At 38.8% G+C, this 17,996-nt stretch overlaps 1 protein-coding gene across 5 annotated transcripts in view; it reads left to right on the top strand.

Annotated features, from left to right (window-relative positions):
• The window catches only part of TSNARE1 (t-SNARE domain containing 1), a 469,759-nt gene that overhangs the window by 307,512 nt on the left and 144,251 nt on the right, over positions 1-17,996 (top strand). For 3 of the 5 annotated variants that reach the window (XM_090138068.1, XM_090138069.1, XM_090138070.1), the window contains one exon: positions 12,205-12,435. The exons of 1 other annotated variant lie outside the window; for it this stretch is intronic. In XM_090138068.1, the coding sequence (XP_089994194.1) occupies positions 12,205-12,420 (216 nt within the window). In that variant the 3' untranslated portion in view covers positions 12,421-12,435. Of the gene's footprint in view, positions 1-7,011; positions 7,253-12,204; positions 12,436-17,996 lie in introns of those variants that run through there. One more of the 5 variants, XM_090138072.1, reaches the window with a different exon arrangement.

Genomic DNA, 17,996 nt, shown 5'->3' with positions numbered 1-17,996 from the left:
TTGCAGCCCTGAATTCTTTGATTTTTGTTCTCATCCTCTCCTCCTTCCCCATGTTCTCCTTTCAAAAAAATAAAAATTTAAAAAAAAAAAAAAGAAGAAAGAAAAAGGTGTCTTTCTTCTAGGCACCTTCTTTAGGGACCAAATTCACTGATGTGATTTGACAGAGGTGGTGAGACTCAGCACTTTCTGTCAACTTTCGTTAGAGTGGTTGTTAGTTACAAACCCTGTAAATCACTTTGCCTTGTCCAAACATTTTCTGCCTGGCTCTCAGATGTGTCCTGACTGTGGTTGACAATCATCCTTTGTTCTCCAGAACAAATTATAGAATGTGTAGTACTTCGGATGAGGTTGTTGAGCTATACAAGGATGGAAGTTGAAATATGTGGGAGCTAGGTTGACATTGCACTCCTCTTGAAGAGTGACAGTTAATGATCATGTTTCACTTGAAGAGCTGTTTGAATTCTGGGTTCTGATTATATCTGACCAGCACCAGGGATGGAAATAGGGAGGCTTTGTAGGAAGAAGAAAAACTAATGTGCTGATCTCACTTAGGTGTCCCTGTTCATTGTATGGTAGTTGGGCTAGATGATCTTTAAGGGTCCCTTCCAACTTAAATGATTCTATGATTCTATGATGGTAGAAGTGGGGAGGAAATTATTCTATATTCTTCAAAACAGAAAGACTAATGGCTGTCCTCTGGTTCCAAACACCTGGTTGCGTTCCCACAGTTGAATTTTCTCCTGTGCATGAAGAAGGTGACAGCTTCCAAGGTGTCCGTGTAGAATGGTCCCTGAAACACGTTACTGTAGACCAGGATTAGAGGGAGAACAGGGCAAGGCTGCATCACAAAGCATGCCAAATTAAAGGGCATGGGTGATGGCAAGCTACCTTTTTTTGCTTATGCCTTGTTCTGATTCCTAAAAGTTATCCTACTGATCCATTCAGAGATGAACTTTGTGTTCTCCTTGGGGTCTTTTTTTGACTAAGTAGATTTTTTTTCTGCTTTGCTTTTTGGAAATATTTATAAACAGAAGAGAAACGAGAAACTTTTTTGACCCACAGACTCTGAAGTCGTTGCTGTGGTTAGCAAGGGTATTGCACAGTTGTTTTACCTTTGGTGATGCTTTTTCGTGGCTGTAGAGGAATTATTGGTACAATATGAAAGGCATGGCTTTTTTCGATGCTAAAAAAGATGACAGAGGCAGCATGAACAGGCAGCTGATGCTGATGCACTACTATTTGGATGCTTTTACAGAGAATAATCCCGTCTGAAACAAGGAAACAAATATATTCTACCTTGAATATATAGGTGATGATCCTTAATTGGCTATTAACTTCCAGAAATGGCAACTAGAATTCACAGCTTTTAGGAATAGATATGCTGGAGGAACAGAGAGAGGGAGAGCTGACATATTTCTCTACCTGCCCAGAAATTCATTTCAGAGAGAAAAAGAATGCCAAATATAGGTACTGCTTGCATAAAGACAAATTGTGTTGGTTGGGAGGACATTAAATTCTGTGTACTGCACATAAAGAAGGTTTAAATGTAGTAGAGGACCAGCAGCATGCATTAAAGTAAGACCTGAAAATCTAAGGATTCGGAAATGAGAACAGTGTGTGTGCAAGACCAGGCAGCAGATTGATCTGTGCAGTAGGAAATGAGGCCACAGAGCAGTAGAAGAAGGTGAGAGACAGTGTCTAGTAGATCACGGCCTACACTGTTTTAAATGACATTTCACTGTAATTACTTGGAATGCTTTTAGCATGCATTGGAAGAGCCACAAAGTCAGATTCTGCTCTTGATGTCATTGTCATCAATTGGAAGTAGCATCATGGAATTAGGCCAGAAGCAATTTACTATGAGGAGAGGAGGGTTCATCCCACCCTTTTCAACTGCTGATTCTGAACTAAGTGAGGGATACTTCCTCCTTAATGATTCTGTGATTCTATGAAACATTTGCAGTATTTGCTGGCTATGGCATACTGTGTTGCAAAGCAGCCTGCTGCATCAATAACCATTACCACATACATCCAGGGACTATCAGGAATTAGATTACTTCTGCACCATCTCTAGTCTCCTTCAGTAGCATTGCCTTCAGCAACAGGTAGCATAGGTATTGGTTTAATGATATACTATAGCCTCCCTTGTGTTTTAGCAACCAAAAGCAATTAGGATTGAACAATGGGAAGATGTGTTTGAATCAGTGTTCTCAAATAGATCATAAAATTCTAGCGTATATGCTCTGTTTTCAGAAGGGGATAAATTGTTGACCACCATGTAGCCAATTACAAATGTCTCTTCAGTGAAAACAGGTGTATACTTGTAGGGCAAAACTTAGCCTCCTAGGAGTTTTCTGGTCTGCCTTTTGTAAATACAGTTTCAATGTCTAAAAAAGTTTCTGTTCCCACAACATTTCAGAAAGGATCACTTTCACTGGATTTATGGAAGAGCAGTAAAAGAAGGACACATCTCCAGAAGGGAAGACATAGTTTTGACTCTATGCTCTCATCCTCTATCTCTTCACCTTCTATTTTAATATTATAGCTAGTTTTCTATCCCTTTGGGTTGCTTATTTCCACAGAACAGATTTTCATTATTTTTTTTACGTATTTTCAAACGTATGCTACAATCACAGAATTATGGAATCATAGAATCATTAAGGTTGGAAAAAACTATAGGATCCCCAAGTATGTTCAAGAAACGTTTAGATATTGTACTAAGGGACATAGTTTAGCAGCGAAATATTGGTGGTAGGTGGATGGTTGGACTAGATGATCTTGCAGGTCTATTCCAACCTTGGTGATTCTAAGATACTACAATTCTAAGTCCAACCATCAGCCCATCACCACCGTGCCCACTAAAGAATGTTATTTCACTTCCTCATCTGTGTCTACAGAGAAGGAGCAACAAAAAACACTGAATCACTCCTTGTGAGCCAGGATTCATCCCACTGAAAGCCAAGGTGGTCAACAGATTCCTTTCCATTCACCAGCCTCTTACATGTTTGAACCGACCAGGAGGAAGATGAACAATCTATTTAACAGACAGCATCACGATGTAGAAGTGCTTCAGTGAGCTGACATGAGTACTCAAAACACACTGACCTCTCTGTCACAGTGCTAACTGTGGATTCATTAGCGATCTGAACAAAATGAGTAAATTTGCTTGCACCCTGTCAGAGCTGAGCTGGTTCTGGCTTGTCACCTTGCTAACAAAATGTGCTGGTGTACTGGTACTTGAAAGCATCATCAGATATCAACTTGGTAAAAGCTGCAGATCAATAAAGCTCTGCTGAATTTTGCTGTGGTAGCATAAGACATCACTGTTCCCAGAGCATTCAAAATGCATCAAGACAATATATAGTTCTATTAACACATCTGTTACTTAGGAACAAACAGCAGAAGTGTTGAGTCACCTTAGGCCCTTGGGATATGGGAAAGGCAAAGGTGTTAATCATGCCCTATAATTATGCATGCAGGGCTTAGTTTGTTTTTTCTGCTTTCAGTGGAAGAGGACTGTGTTGTAAATCCCATCATCTTTCTCATCACCCATTAATATCTTAGGAGTCCTGGAATCACCCCTTGCAAGGAGAGGTTCAGTAAGGTCCAAGTCTGTTTGCTGGTACCATTTTTTGCTAGTTTGATTTGATTCTCTCCATATTTGAGATAAAAAGATGAGAATTTTACATATTCCTATAAAAACTATTCTTCATTTTCTCTGGCATCCTGATCAATTGCTTGAAAGGCACTGACAGTGTTTTTATTCTGAATCATTAAATCCTTCCTATCATAAAGTTAGTCCATTGGTACTTGGTTTGACTTCACTAACTAATAAAACACTTGTCTCATTTTTTTTACAGACTTTTTTGAAATTTATAGGCAAGTAACTTGTCTCCCATGGCTATATTTTCTCTTCCATTTCCTGTGCCTTTTATCTGCCAGTAGATCTGGCTTACCAAACATTTCTATAACTGTGAGTGATCCCTCTAAATTCCTTATCTACATACAGGTCAACATACAGTCAAAAAGAAGGAAGAAATGAATCTATCCCAGTTTTCTATGATGGCAGAAGATGCTGAAAAAATGGTAGAAGAGGGTAGATGTGACTCTTGGGAACACGGATTAGTGGTTGTGATGAGTTGATGGTTGCACTAGATGACCTTAGTGATCGTTTCCAACCTTAATGATTCTATGCAGAAAGAACAGCATGATGGAATGACACTGTCCTGCTACATGCACCTTGTCAGAAATTTGGAGTTTCTAGTGTAAAATTGCTGGAAAAATACCATTGTGGAAGCAGTGTTTAGTTCTTGATGCATCAACAGGCACAGATTAAAGCAATATGGTAGATAATCTTTCCTAGATCCTAAAGCATCGCACCACATAGGTATTGAATTATGTTGTATTTCTTTACCCTTGCATTACCCTTGTTGTCAACCAGGAGTTGTTACCTACTAGGTTTAGCCATCCCTGTCATCTCCAGGAGAAGAAAGGAGGGGATAACTGCCACTACTAACTCTTCATAGAATCATAGAATCATAGAATGCCTATTTGAGCAGATGTCAACACTTTTAGTTTGCCTAAAATGAGCGAGTACATTCAGTTCTTTTATAGAATGCTCTTTTCTGGACTAATGCATAAAAATCCAATGAGATTCATGTGTACACATCCATGACTTCAGCTTGCCCTGTGGGGGAGATGTCTTTGTGACCTCAGCTGGTGAGTGTGCAGTACCCAGAAGCACTGAGTCTGCGGTAGCCCTTGTAATTCTTATCCTGTTTGCACAGCAGCAGATGCTGCTCTCGACATCAAGCTAACCTTCTGCTGAATCTCACTCTTTTTATTTGTTTTATTATTTATTCTCCATGGCATTCTCCATCAGAGCACATCAGTGGTTTATTTAAAATTTTTCGTTCCTATGTCTCCAAGTTCTCTTGGGTTGAACTTGTATATAGTTTTATTTTTCACTCTTTTCTTTCTTCCTTTCTCTCTTCCTTTTTTTTTTTTCTTTTTTCTCTTTTTTTTTTTTTTTTGTTTCTCTCCCAACCAAACAGAAAATAGCCTTTCACCCTGAAAAGCTGCTTTCTCCTTGTGCTTTTACACTCAAGTCTACCTCAAACTGAGGAGTGAGCACAAAGAACTGATTGCAATACTGTGACTCTCTGAAGCATTTAGAAAATTCCTTGGTATTTCATCACGCAAGCTTTTTTTCTCACATTCACAATCAACGATATTTCCTGTTTTTCACTAGGTGAAGTTCTTCAGATGTTACTCAGTATTCAAGGAGTGCTAGAGGTGGCAGTGTGAAAGTCAACGTTTCACCTTCAAAATCACATTTCTATTTGACAGAATAGCGTAATTCAGGAGCTTTCAGACTTAGTTAGAGTCATGAAAAATTTGTGCCATCCTCCTTTACCAAAGGTTATCTAGAGTACTAAACAGCATTAGAAATAAAAGAGCTGTTTACTGTGCAAGTACGCTGCATTCTGGGTCTCAGTTTAAATGAGGGTGATGAAATCTCTGAAATCTCCTCTTCTTATACAGTTGCCCAGCATAAATCTGTTCTTGGGGTGTAATGAAGGTGAGGCAGAGTACATTCAAGGTTACAGGGCTCAACTTTGTACAGGGTGGACAACGTTTTCACAGAGCAGCTCCCAATTTTCATTTCTTTTCTCCTACCCATTTTTACCTTCTCTATGTGGAGTGCTTTGGAGTGTGACTCCATCTCACTCACTTTCTACCTCATTTATCTGTAGTCAAAAATTTAACAATGAGTATTGCAAGTAGTGCTGCAAAATTATCTACATTTTCCCTCTGGCAACTTCCTGAATGTTTCACCAAGTAAAACAGGCAACTTCCTACTCGTCTTCAAGGCAGGTAACCAGTGCCCTCCTGCCCATCCTTGTCACAGCTGTGACTCATAGGCATGAGTTTGATGCATCAGGGATGGGTTTTGAGCCTCAGCAAACCCTTCTCCATCCTTCTGGGGAACAGGAGACACAGCTGTTCTGAATAATAAGAATAATACACAAAATCCATGCATTGCTTTTTTTCTTTTTCTTCTTTTTTTTTTTAAATTCAACCTCTGGCATTCACTAAGTATCATTCCTCTGCTTGTTTTGAAGTCTTCAGACATGTGGATGTGGCACTGAGGGGTGTGGTTTAGTGGTGGTGGTGGTAATGGGTTGATGGTTGGACTCAGTGATCTTAGAAGTCTATTCCAACCTTAATGATTCTATGCAGTATGAAAAGGAAAAGCACAGTTGTGGTTGCTTTTTCCCCCTGATGAAGTAATCTGACATACCATACTTGTACCCTTGTCTTGCATTTCTAAATCTTTTAAGTCCAAATTACGAAAGTTATTGAAGAAAAGTAGTTTTTGCTGGATTATGTGAGACAGAAAGTTTTTTACTACTGGTTCAAAACTGCATGTCATATCTAGTGCACTAAAGAATGGCACCTCAGGGAGACGTGCATTTGAGTAAAGCAGCTTGAAACGTAGCCTAATTGAAATACAAGGTTCTTTAATTGCATTAATAAGGTTCTTAATCGGATTAAAACAATTGTTTCTTTCTCTTTTATCTTGCAGCTTTTCTCTTTCCTCACACAAATTCCATAATTAAATCTGCTTGTGCTTATATCCATTTACAATCGCATCTAAAAACCAAGGTGTTACTATTTCCAGTTCACCTCCTAACAGAGTCATCCATAAAAGTAGAACTTCTTAAGAATTTTTTCCTGTTTATTAGATGAGGTGTTTTCTGCTGTGTCTTCAAAAAATAGGAGGAGTTGACCAAAAAGAAGGAGGAAAACAAAGCAAATAAACAAAGGATCCTTGTTATATGGACTAGTTACAAAGCTAAACTAGAGGTGGCTCAATTTACAGCTAAACAAGGGTGGATTTTGGTGTCAGATTCCCCTGTATCAATTTGGAATGAGTACACGTAATGAGATTATTTTTCTTACTTGTTTTATTATGGTTCTCTTCACTTTGCTTCTCTTCTGTGGTAGATTTTTGGAAATGATGGAAATGGACTGAAGGAAGAAATTTGGCTCCAGTTTCTTCCATAGCACTGCTGGAGTAAATGCAGAAATCAGTACTTGCTTCAGGGCACTGAAAGCAGAACTTCACCCTCTGTGACTGGAAACATCCCCCCCACACAAAAGAGCTGACACTTTTAATTTTCAGGTGCACCAGATGAAATTATCAGGATCTGTATTTCATTAAAGGGTACAATGGGCCTTAACAACTCAGAAGTCTATTAAAGGCAGCATTCTTGCAAGTGTCATTGAGCTGATCTGATTATTATAAATTTGTATCATAGCGTTATGTCCCATCCCTGCTGTCTTCTGAGAACTGTAAATTCTACTGTTGATTTTTTTCCCTCTACAAGGAAAGTGCTGGTTTTCTCTGTAGTCCCTTTAAATCCATGTATCCTCACCTTCTCATCGCACATGCTGTAGTTTCTCTTCTGTGTTTCTATTATACATTCATTTTACTGCGAAATAAGAAAATGACCTTGGACAAAAATTTAAACCAGTGTCTTCTCACAGAATCAATGTAAGATTTGGGAGGAAGGGGAGCAACTGAGCTATTGCAAAATGTTTAAAGGAAAAAGAAATCAATGCAAGTAAAGTGTAAATGCATCGTAGGTCATTTTTCAACTTTATATCACTCCAGTCTGACAATTACTGATACAGGTATGGATATAGGTCCTTAAACACTCCTTTAAACTACAGAAGGGTGAAATCATCTCAAGAAACTCAGTCTCTCTGCAAATTTTGTTACTTATTCGTCCTATACTTGCAAGTCAGATTCTCCTCTAAGGCCATGAAGGTTTATGCTTTCATCTCAAACACCATGTTGGGCCATGTAACAAAGTGCCAGAGCGCTCTGACATAGTGATCTCATAAATTTTGAGAATGAGAAAAAAGGAAATGCTATTTCATTACAGAGTTGGAAAACTGGCATGTAAAGGTAATTCACTTGAACTTAGTTTTTGTTTGTTTGTTTGTTTTGTTTTGTTTTGTAGGGGAATAATATGAGTAACCTGACCAAAAAAAGACCACCAAACAAATACTCAGCTACATGCCTCCACCTGAAACGGTTACCTAATCTTGTTTTGTAATCAAGGGATGGAAATAGATATTTTCACACACAACTTGTAGGAAACAAGTACAATGAAACATGGAAATGTTATTTATTTTAAATAGAACTAGTCTTTGTGACTCGTTCTCACTCATACTCAGTGTCTCATAGATTTTGCCCATCCTTCAACACCCACGTACCATAATCCATTCATAATCACTAAGGCATTGCATAGTGTGACCAGGTCATCTTGTGTGGGACAGGACTAACAACACTAGCTCATGATGACTTTGAGTTATCTACGAGTGCCATTTTTGTAGCCCTTTCTCTAATGCTTCTTCTTATACTTCCTCACACCTAAATTTCTACTTATGCTTCTTTCAGACCAAGGTTAATTTTACAAACAGTTAGAAGTTAATCTCACCTCACAGGAGACATCTAAAATTTATCAGGTGAACAGCTCACAGAAAACCTGTTTCCTCTTCCTGACTGCAGAGAGCTGAGGATGCCTGGGTTGGTTGGATTTATCTCACTCCAAATCTGTGCTAAGCTGATTGTCAAGGTTTGCTTTGCTCTCACTTGAGAAAGGTTTGTGCTTTTAAAGGGTGTCACCATCCTCGTGCTGAAGATCCACTTCAGGTTGCAATGACTTGCATTCTTGAGGGCAGTTAATTTGGTTAATCACTTCACTTATAGATTTCTAAAGCCAAGTGAGTTGAAACTCACACAATCTACCTTTACACCCTCTGTAACCCAAGTTGATCTCCATAAGGGAAATCAATTTTCTCACTCTAGTTGTTGTACAGGAGACAAGATGACAAAATCAGAGCAATCCATTGTACCTAAGCTACTAGACTTTGCTGCAGTGCCTGATGTCTTACATTCTTATGTCTCTGATGTAGCTGTTCTCCCTCCTGAATCTGGTATCTCTTTATAGTGCTGATCTATCAAGATATGCTAGCTTTCATGACCACTACCATAGATTTCCAGGATAGCTTTCAGAAGATCTCACAAGAGATGTGCAAGTTGGCAATTACATCTTGCCTTTTCCAAGTAAGCATCCTGGTGATAAGAATTTTTCTTCTGTATTGGCCAGGTTTTATCTCAATAGAGATACACTATGACCAAATAAACTTGTCTTGAAGTTCTAAAATAGGAGATGGAGAGGAGTGGAAGAGTGTTATAAACATTCACCTTCCCTTATTGCCAAATAAGAAAAGGTGCAGGAGTTTTGAAAATTTTCCTCATGCAGTACAGTCATAAACTGGGGATTTCATTCAAACAATTGCTGTGCTGCATAATTTTTGATCGTAGTGACATGAGGCAAACCTTCAGTGGGAAAGATTTGTCAATAAAGTTGTAGGTGTCTTTTTATACTTGTCTGAAGAAAGATAAATGAATGTATAGAGGAATGAATGATTATTTATATAAAGTTTAGTTGATGAAATGTAACTTAAATGAACAGAAGCTGTACATTCAGTACCTAATGACTTCCCAAGTGAATTAATTAGTGTCTTGTTTGCTTGATTTTTATACAGGTGTATCTGTAGCACCGCATTCATAGAATAACAGAATCATGAAATAGTTTGAATTAGAAGGGACCATTAAAGGTCATTTACTCCATCTCCTTTGCAGTGAACAGGGACACCTACAGCTAGATCATATTGCTCAGAGCCTCATCCAGCCTGACCTTGAATATCTCCAAAGACATGGAAAACTCAGAACTCAGTCAGCACTGCACTACAGTGGATAAAGCAATGGGATGGTGGTACAGCTCACTGTAAAACACAAATATGCACTATGACTAATCTTTGAGACTTTCAGGAAAGTACAGAGAGACTTTTTCTGCTGCGTAACTTGTGGATGCCCCATCCCTGGAGGTGGTCAAGGCCAGGTTGGATAGGGCTGTGGGCAGCCTGGTCTAGTATTAAATGTAGAGGTTGGAGGCCCTGCCTGTGGAAGGGAGGTTGCAGCTTAATGATCCTTGAGGTCCCTTCCAACCCAGGCTGTTCCATAGTTCTATGATAACTTAGTCCCAAATGCCATTAAATAGCAAATAATTAATTCCTGCACATCTCCGTTCTTACAGGGCTAAGAGAAAACAAGAAGGGATAAAACAAATTTATCAGAATGTGCCACATTTATCCATAACATGAGAGCAATTAGAGAGGGAGGAGAGAGAACCATCATGAACACAAAACACAACCACAGCTGTTGGTCGTGTGAGGAGCCCAGTGGAAGGAGGTTGTTGTCACTCCCAGAGCCTAAGCCAAAACTCACGTTCACCAGTATCTGAATAGCCCCAGAAATAATGACTCTAAGTGGCATTATTTAACTGAAAAACTGATTCAATGGAGATCAGACCTGCCGTCCTAATTATAAACTTACTCACTGATCTCAAAAAAAAAAAGGTGGTGAGGAAAATTATATTTAGAAAAATAATAAATCTGTGAGTAGTTCTGCTGTTGCAGAGGCAGGGGCCGTGTAAGTGCATTAGATAGACTGCCATGTTCTTCTCCTCTTGGGATGTATTTGTGCATCGCCTTCAGAAAATATACGGCACGTTGTATAGATGTTCTGCAGGAAAATCTGCGTCCTGTTGATGTATGTGAAATCATAATGTCATAGGGGCCTTTTCTGTCAAACTGAAACTATACAGCTGCTCCCTGTGATATTTAGTTCTTTTTATGTAACTGGCTTGCAGAAGGAAATGTATGTATCTATTCCACCGTGAATGGACATTTCAGCAGGTGTCAGGTTGTAAAATCATTTTACACCACTTCTTCGAGGCAGTTTATGATCACTGGATATTGTGCCTTTGGTCCATGATATGGGGCATTGCCATATTGATTAAATGCCTTAGGCTGTTACAGGGAGGAAAATAAGGATTTTTAATCAATAGACCTGCACTTTAGTTACCGTTCCTGTCAGATTCCAACAGAAATAGCTCAGGAAAGGGGCAGCCTCTCATGCAATTTGTAGGAATTAAAGCTTGAAGAAAGCCAAATAATGCCTTTCCAGCCCTGTGAGTGAAGATAGTCAATTTGGCAATCGTAGGTATCAAGATTGAGATACCATATCAACATGGCTTAGGGATTCAGAATGGAGTACTCATGAAGCCATGGATAAAACACAAGTGGAATTAATGCTGTTGATTCCAGATGCTGAATATTGTGTTTACAAGGATTACTTATCTCTCAAAATAAAGCATCCCATTTAGCAAGCTGGTTCAGGGGACAAGTCTCTTCACTTAGATGCTAGAGCAAAAGAAAAGTTTGCACAGGAGCGCCTGACTTTGTTATTGAATCTCATGACTGTGGTGTTTTTTTCTCTGAAAGGGTGGTCAGGCACTGGAATGGGCTGCCCAGGGAGGTGGTGGAATCCCCTTCCCTGGAGGTGTTCAAGGAACGTTTGGATGTTGTGTTGAGGGATATGGTTTAGCGAGAACCATTGGTGATAGGTGGATGGTTGGACTGGATGATCTTATAGGTCTTTTCCAACCTTAGTGATTCTGTGATTCTGTGATTCTTGCTATTTTTTTCCTCTTGTTACGTTACTGTAAGACCTGTATTTTTGGGTATTGAGAGATATATTGAAGATATTTGGAGATGTTCCCCGAGGAGTAGTCACACAGATACGATTTATCTCACTTCATTTTAATTGCTTTCATTGTAAAAGTGTACATTCACACTTACAGCCAATGCTTTCCTTTCAGTCTGTACACAGTAACAGACACTTCTAGAGAACAGTTTGTCCCATCTATTTTCAACATTTATCCCTGGCTGAGATGGTCCACAGCAGTCTTATCCATCTGCTGCCTGTCTTTCCCCATTCCAAAAAAAAAAGTAAAAAAATGAACATGGAGTATCTAGTTCTGAAGAATACTTCCACCCAATGATCTAGAACAGACCAATCTTGTCCAGTGGCTACAGGGGGAGGTTTTAATTCTATGTTAGAATGGTCAAGGAGAGACATCTTTTTCTTTTACATTTTAAAATGGATTTTGAAAAATTCAAGGTTAGAAACGACAATACATATGAAGGAACTAGAAATGTTTATAGATTATCAGAATGAAGACTGAGAGGAAATGTTATTACACTGTTCTGATTTCTCAGAGAGAAAATCAAGAATCAAGGTTTAGAAGCTGGAGCCAGACACTTTCCAGGTGGAGGGAAGACACATACTTCATTATTTTTAACAGTAAGTGTAATGAACAGCTGGTGGTTATTACCAAAGGAACATTGTTTTTCCATCAGTGCTCTTCTGATGTATTCCAGTCTTGGGTGGAAACCTTACTGAGTAATTTCTCTGAGGAAGTGATTTATACCTGATGCGTAGGAAATGTGTGATGCAAAGGCAGACAGACTAGATTAATTAAGATGACTTAATTGTCCCTCTGCATCCCTAGGCTGCAGGAATCCACAACAGAAAAGTAACACAAAATAGCATGTCTCATTCTCTTTGTGCAAACACGGATCTCACGTAATAATTGAGATATTCTTGTTATTTGCTGCCTGCCTTTGTTTATCTATTGTACTACAGCATAAAAAAGGAATTGGTTCTTGAAGTTTGGTAAGCTTTAGTCATTATTTGTCTGGGTGGAAAGGACTGATGTATGTATTGAAGAACAAATATAGCTTGACAGCGTACAAGCTGTTAAGATAACTTGACCTTTGCATGTCTGCTCTATGAATAGTAAGCTCAATTAGCTGTAATACTTCCAGGTCCTGTAGCACCGTTAGGAAATGCCTTATTCAGCTAAAACTGCATTTATTTATTTGTTTGTTTGTCTGTTTTGATCAGTAGAAAAAAGCATTTGAATGTTCGTTGGAAATACTAACAGCATTAAGGGGAAGACTCTCATTTTGAGCAAGGGCTAATATTAATTAGCCTTACTCCTTAAATACAAAATAAATACATCCCGTCATATCCAGAATCCTCAGGACTAGGTTTTAGCCACTTGGGTTCAAGCCAAGATGAGACATTGGCTGTTAGCAATCCTTTGTAGTAGACTTTGTCCTGGCATGTTGCACTGTAAAGATCTACTGAAATCACCAACTCTTTTTACAGATGCGAGTAAAACGTCCCAGAAAAAAAGGCTGATTTATGGGATAGTGAATACTGAGTATACCTGATCTGTCACGTCCATGTTATTTAATGCCTCAGTTTTTCCCACTGTAAATTGATGTTATATGCAAGTAACTCAAGCAAAGTCCTTGAAGTCCTCATGGTATTTCCAAGAGAATGTAAACATCGGAGAAATCAAAAACAAAGATAAATTTGTGTTTTCACAGGAGTAACCCAGTGAAAATGAGATGGTTTTGTATACGTGGTTTCTCAGATTTTGGGGGACTACAAGATGAATGTGCTTATATAGTACAGTTTTTACATGCTGATGTTACAGTCCATGAAAAGTACTTGAAGGGAGCTTACAAGCAGAATTGGGACCAACTTTTTGCGTGGTCTGATAGTGATAGAACAAGGGGAATGGCTTTAGACTACGAGAGGGGAGATTTAAGGTAGATGTTAGTAAGAAATTCTTTACTCAGAAGGCAGTGAGACACTGGCAGCAGCTGCCCAGAGAAGCTGTGGATGCCTCATCCTTGGAGGCATTCAAGGCCAGGCTGGATGGGGTTTTAAGCAAGCTAATCTAGTAGGAGGTATCCCTGCCTATAGCAGGGGGGTTGGAATTAGATGATCTTAAAGGTCCGTTCCAACCCAAACCATTCTATGATTCTATGAAATGGTCAAGACAAAGGAGAGGGAAGGAGTGTATGTGTCTCTGTTTTAATGACAACTAATAGAACGTTAAAGTTACACACAAAGTTGTGTGAAGATCCAATCAAAAGACACTAAAATCCTGAATTCAGCCCTTTCTCCACCTCATCTTATCCAATATCTGACTAATAAAACCATGGATACTTTGCGCTTGACCTCTGGTGTCGAAGTTTTCAATGGTATATCATGTTATTTTATCAAGTGAATAAAATAACATATCTGAGGATTTGGGTTACATGCCCTATACTCATCATACATTTTTCAGTTCTGAATTTTTTTCACTTAAAACCCAAACACTTTTTAAGTCTAAGTTTTACTTGCTATCATAGCATCGCACCGGGAGAAAGCAAAGAGACATTAAAATGGTTTCAAGAGCTGTTCCTGAGATGCTCTGCATTGTTTTTTGTGGAATTGTCATTTTAACTGTGTTTTCTGTCTGATTTCTCATAGCTTTCGCATGAAAGCCAGTCTTCAAGTGCAGGCATGGTTTTACATTGATTTTTTTCTCTGTTGTCTTTCGATGACACCTTTTGAACTGTGAACTCAGAGTTTCAGCTTGGTTGTGAAGGGTCTTTATTCCTATCATGCCGACTGTAACTGTGGATTAAACAGTTCAGTGTGACAGGTATTTGATCTTCCTCCTCTGCAAACAACAAATGTGACTTCCTACTCTGTATTAAACTGTAGTTTGTTTCTAAATAGGAAATGTATTCCTAACTGACAACAAATTGTTTGCATTTGTGCCATGAGGTGGAGGAGCAAAAAATGTGTGTGCCTTAATTCAACATGATATGGCTTTTGTCTTAGCAAAGGCAACACATCTCCACATCTCATATTCTGTATGTATACTATGTACATACTACATATATATTATACATATTCTGTATGTATACTATAATAAAATATATGTGATAGTGAAGAGATAGAAGATGTTTGCCTGAATTGTAGCAAAACCTTTCCATTGTACCCACAGTAAATTTGCATCCAAGTTAGGATGTTGTAGTCTGTGTAAATGGGCAACTTTTGAGCAAAAACTGTTATATTTGTATCATGGGCTAGTGGAAAATGGGACATGCTCAACCTAGAGACTATAACAAGAAGGCTGTTGTAAGGATCTCTTTTGGTACCTGTCCCATTTAACATCTTGACATTCATGATCATGCTGGATGGGGCTCTGAGCACCCTGATCAAGCGTCCATGTTTGTTGCAGGGGAGTTGGGCTAGATGACCTTTAAAGGTCTCTTCCAATTCAAATGATTCTGTGATTCTATAATTCTAGCTTTGTCAGAGATAGTATAGAAGAGACAGATGGCATTCTCAATGACAGCAAATTGGAGGAAGATCATTTGACATGCTTGAGCCTAGGCCTGCCATCCAGAAAGACCTAGAAGAGATTAAAGGGATGGGTTGACCAGAACCAGACAAAATTCCACCAGGACAAAGTCTTGCGTATGGGAAGTATTATTTGTTTATAACAGGGCATGCTGTGACATTCATATAATAGGAGCTGAGCATGAAACAGTGGTTTGTACATATGAGAAGATCAGTGTTATGTCTTGGATACATGAAAAACATGCTTCCAAGTTGAGACATAAGACAAAAACTGAAACAAAAGAAGACTGAATTTTGAACAACCTTTTGCCCATGAGAACAGCAGAAGGTTAGAAGAAGCTTCCAAGAAATGCTGTGCACTCTCCATCCTTGAATGGAGTCCCAAATGGAGAGATCCCCAACCAACCTGGTTTGACCTTGTAGTCAATCCTACTTTTGGGAGGACCTGAACAACCTGATCAAGCTGTGGATGTCCCTGTTCATTGCAGAGGGAATATGCCAGATGACCTTTAAAGGTCTCTTCCAACTCAAATGATTCTGTGAGGAGATTGGACTAGAAATTTGCTGAAGTCTCTTCCAGCCTGAATTATATTGTGATCCTATATGTGGTTCCTGCATGAGTGAAGCTTTGCATGGAGCTCCACAGTGATACAGGTTTGAAGCACCATGCAAAAGAAAAATAATGCTGTCGGGCTTTTTAAAGATAACCTGGAGAACAGATTTGATTAGTTTTTTTTTGCTGTAGTCAATACCTTTTTCATCTGTTGGATATATTTTTGGATGATACACAAAGTGTTAATTTGTCTAGGTTAGTGTTTTCTATGCAACACAAATAATAAGTACTAAAAACGTGTGTTTAAATGCAATTACTGCTAATAAATCAGACTAGTTCTTCCAGGTTTTGTATGCTTGATATTTTTCCTTTTTGGTTTTCTTTTCTTTTTTTCTTTTTTTTTGACTGGTTGGCTGGGTGTTTGTTGTTGTTGTTGTTTTTCTTTTCCTTTGTCTCTCTCCTCACACATCCTCACTCTTTAGCTACCCTAGAAATCTTTGGAAGTTATTTTCTCTTTCAATGAAATGCTTCTTTTTGTATACAAGCAAGGAATCCAGATATAAAACCTGTTTTCAGCAGGAGAAATAGCAAGTTATCAGCTTATTAAAAAATAATAATAATAATCTTGTCTACTGTAGTAGTAGAATAATTCATATATTATCTTTGGAAGACCAGCAGCACGTATTCAGGATTGTATCATATGACCTTCATCAGTAAAGAGATTTGTTTTGTATTAACTGTTTCCGAACCTGAACTGTCATTGCACTTGAGCTGGCATGATGGCATCTAAATGATGGATACCACTGACATAGGCATAAAAGGGTAACATTCATGTTATTTTTTTAGGGGAAATGGAGAAAAGTTCATTTCTAATTGAATACCCAGTCCAGCCCCTAGTGCCTCTGGGCTTTAGGTGTGTATATGTGCACGCAAGGGTCTGAGCCAAGGCTGTAAATCCATGGAACCATCACTCTTTTGGGAGCTTTGAATCTGAGAGTTTTCCCTGTTCCATAATGCACCAGTCGTATCCTTGATTCAGACTCAGTCAGGCTCCAGAAAAATGAAAAATAAATTCAGGTATAAATACAGTGGTTTGAAAACATCTCTCCTGTATATCATTATTATCTTTTGCATCATGTAAAATGTATAATCCTATCAGCTGGTCCATCTGCACATAACCACAGGCTATATCGAGGAGTGTGCCAAGAAAATCCCAGTCATTTCCACCAACTCCTCTTCATTTGGACTCCACCGCTGTGAAAATGATTTCATATGGCCATCACATGGCTGCTGGAGTGGTGCCACAAATATCCAGCATGTGTTTGCTGGTGAGGATGGAATGCAGAGCTGTGTTGTGGCTGTTGCAGCTGCTGGAGCTGCTCCTTCCTCCTGAAATCACTGCCCGTCACTCAGATCCAGCCCTGTTACAGAGGACCCTTTCTAGTCCTCTGGACTGCATAATATGGAAAATGGGAAAGTAGAGAAAGAACTAAACACCTGAAAAGGAGCAGAGCTGTCAGAGTTGTGAATATTAGATGCCATTATCACAAGCATTCAGTGCTTTTGAAACTAATGATGCTACATTAGGAACCTATGCAGACAGAAAGACTGGTCAATAGGGAATAGTGCTGTTTGCCAGCTCTTATGTCTCCTGATACTAATGCAGATTAAAGGGATTCTTTTCTTTCACTTAGAAAGTTGTTTTCTTTCTTTCTGCCCCTGTCATCCCCTCCACCTTGCCACTACAATTTACCTGAGCCCTTTTTGAAACCTGAAGCTACAGCAGTTGTTGCGACACAGATACTGCAACACTGAGAATCCACAAATGGATATAACTGTGAACAGGATGGAGAAATGACTTCAGCAATTCCTTCTGCTTGGCGCTGAGATAAGTGAAAATTTAAAAATACCATAAATAGTGTATGTACAGTATATAATAGAGACATATAAAGTGCCCACTTGTATTTTGATCAGTCGATAACAGATACGCTTTAAAAATATATAAGTAACATATGGTGATTGTGGCAGAGTTGTTTTAATGAAGCTTTAATTGAAGTGAGTTGCTGTACTGTGAGGAGAAAGGATAACAAGTGAGATCAAACGGGCAGGAACAGAAAACAGAGTTCCTTAGAGCTGATGTCTGTATTTTACCAGCAAAGCTAGAGGCATTGGGAGAGTTTTACAAGAGTTTCAGTTTTCAAAGAAATGTAAGTCTCAGGTTTTCAACTTCTCAAGTAGATTTAA

This window comes from Phasianus colchicus, chromosome 3, assembly GCF_987193195.1.
Source record: "Phasianus colchicus chromosome 3, bPhaCol1.hap1.1, whole genome shotgun sequence".
Taxonomy (NCBI): domain Eukaryota; kingdom Metazoa; phylum Chordata; class Aves; order Galliformes; family Phasianidae; genus Phasianus; species Phasianus colchicus.
Note: the sequence above shows the minus strand (reverse complement) of the source record. Positions and strands in the feature narration are given on the sequence as shown.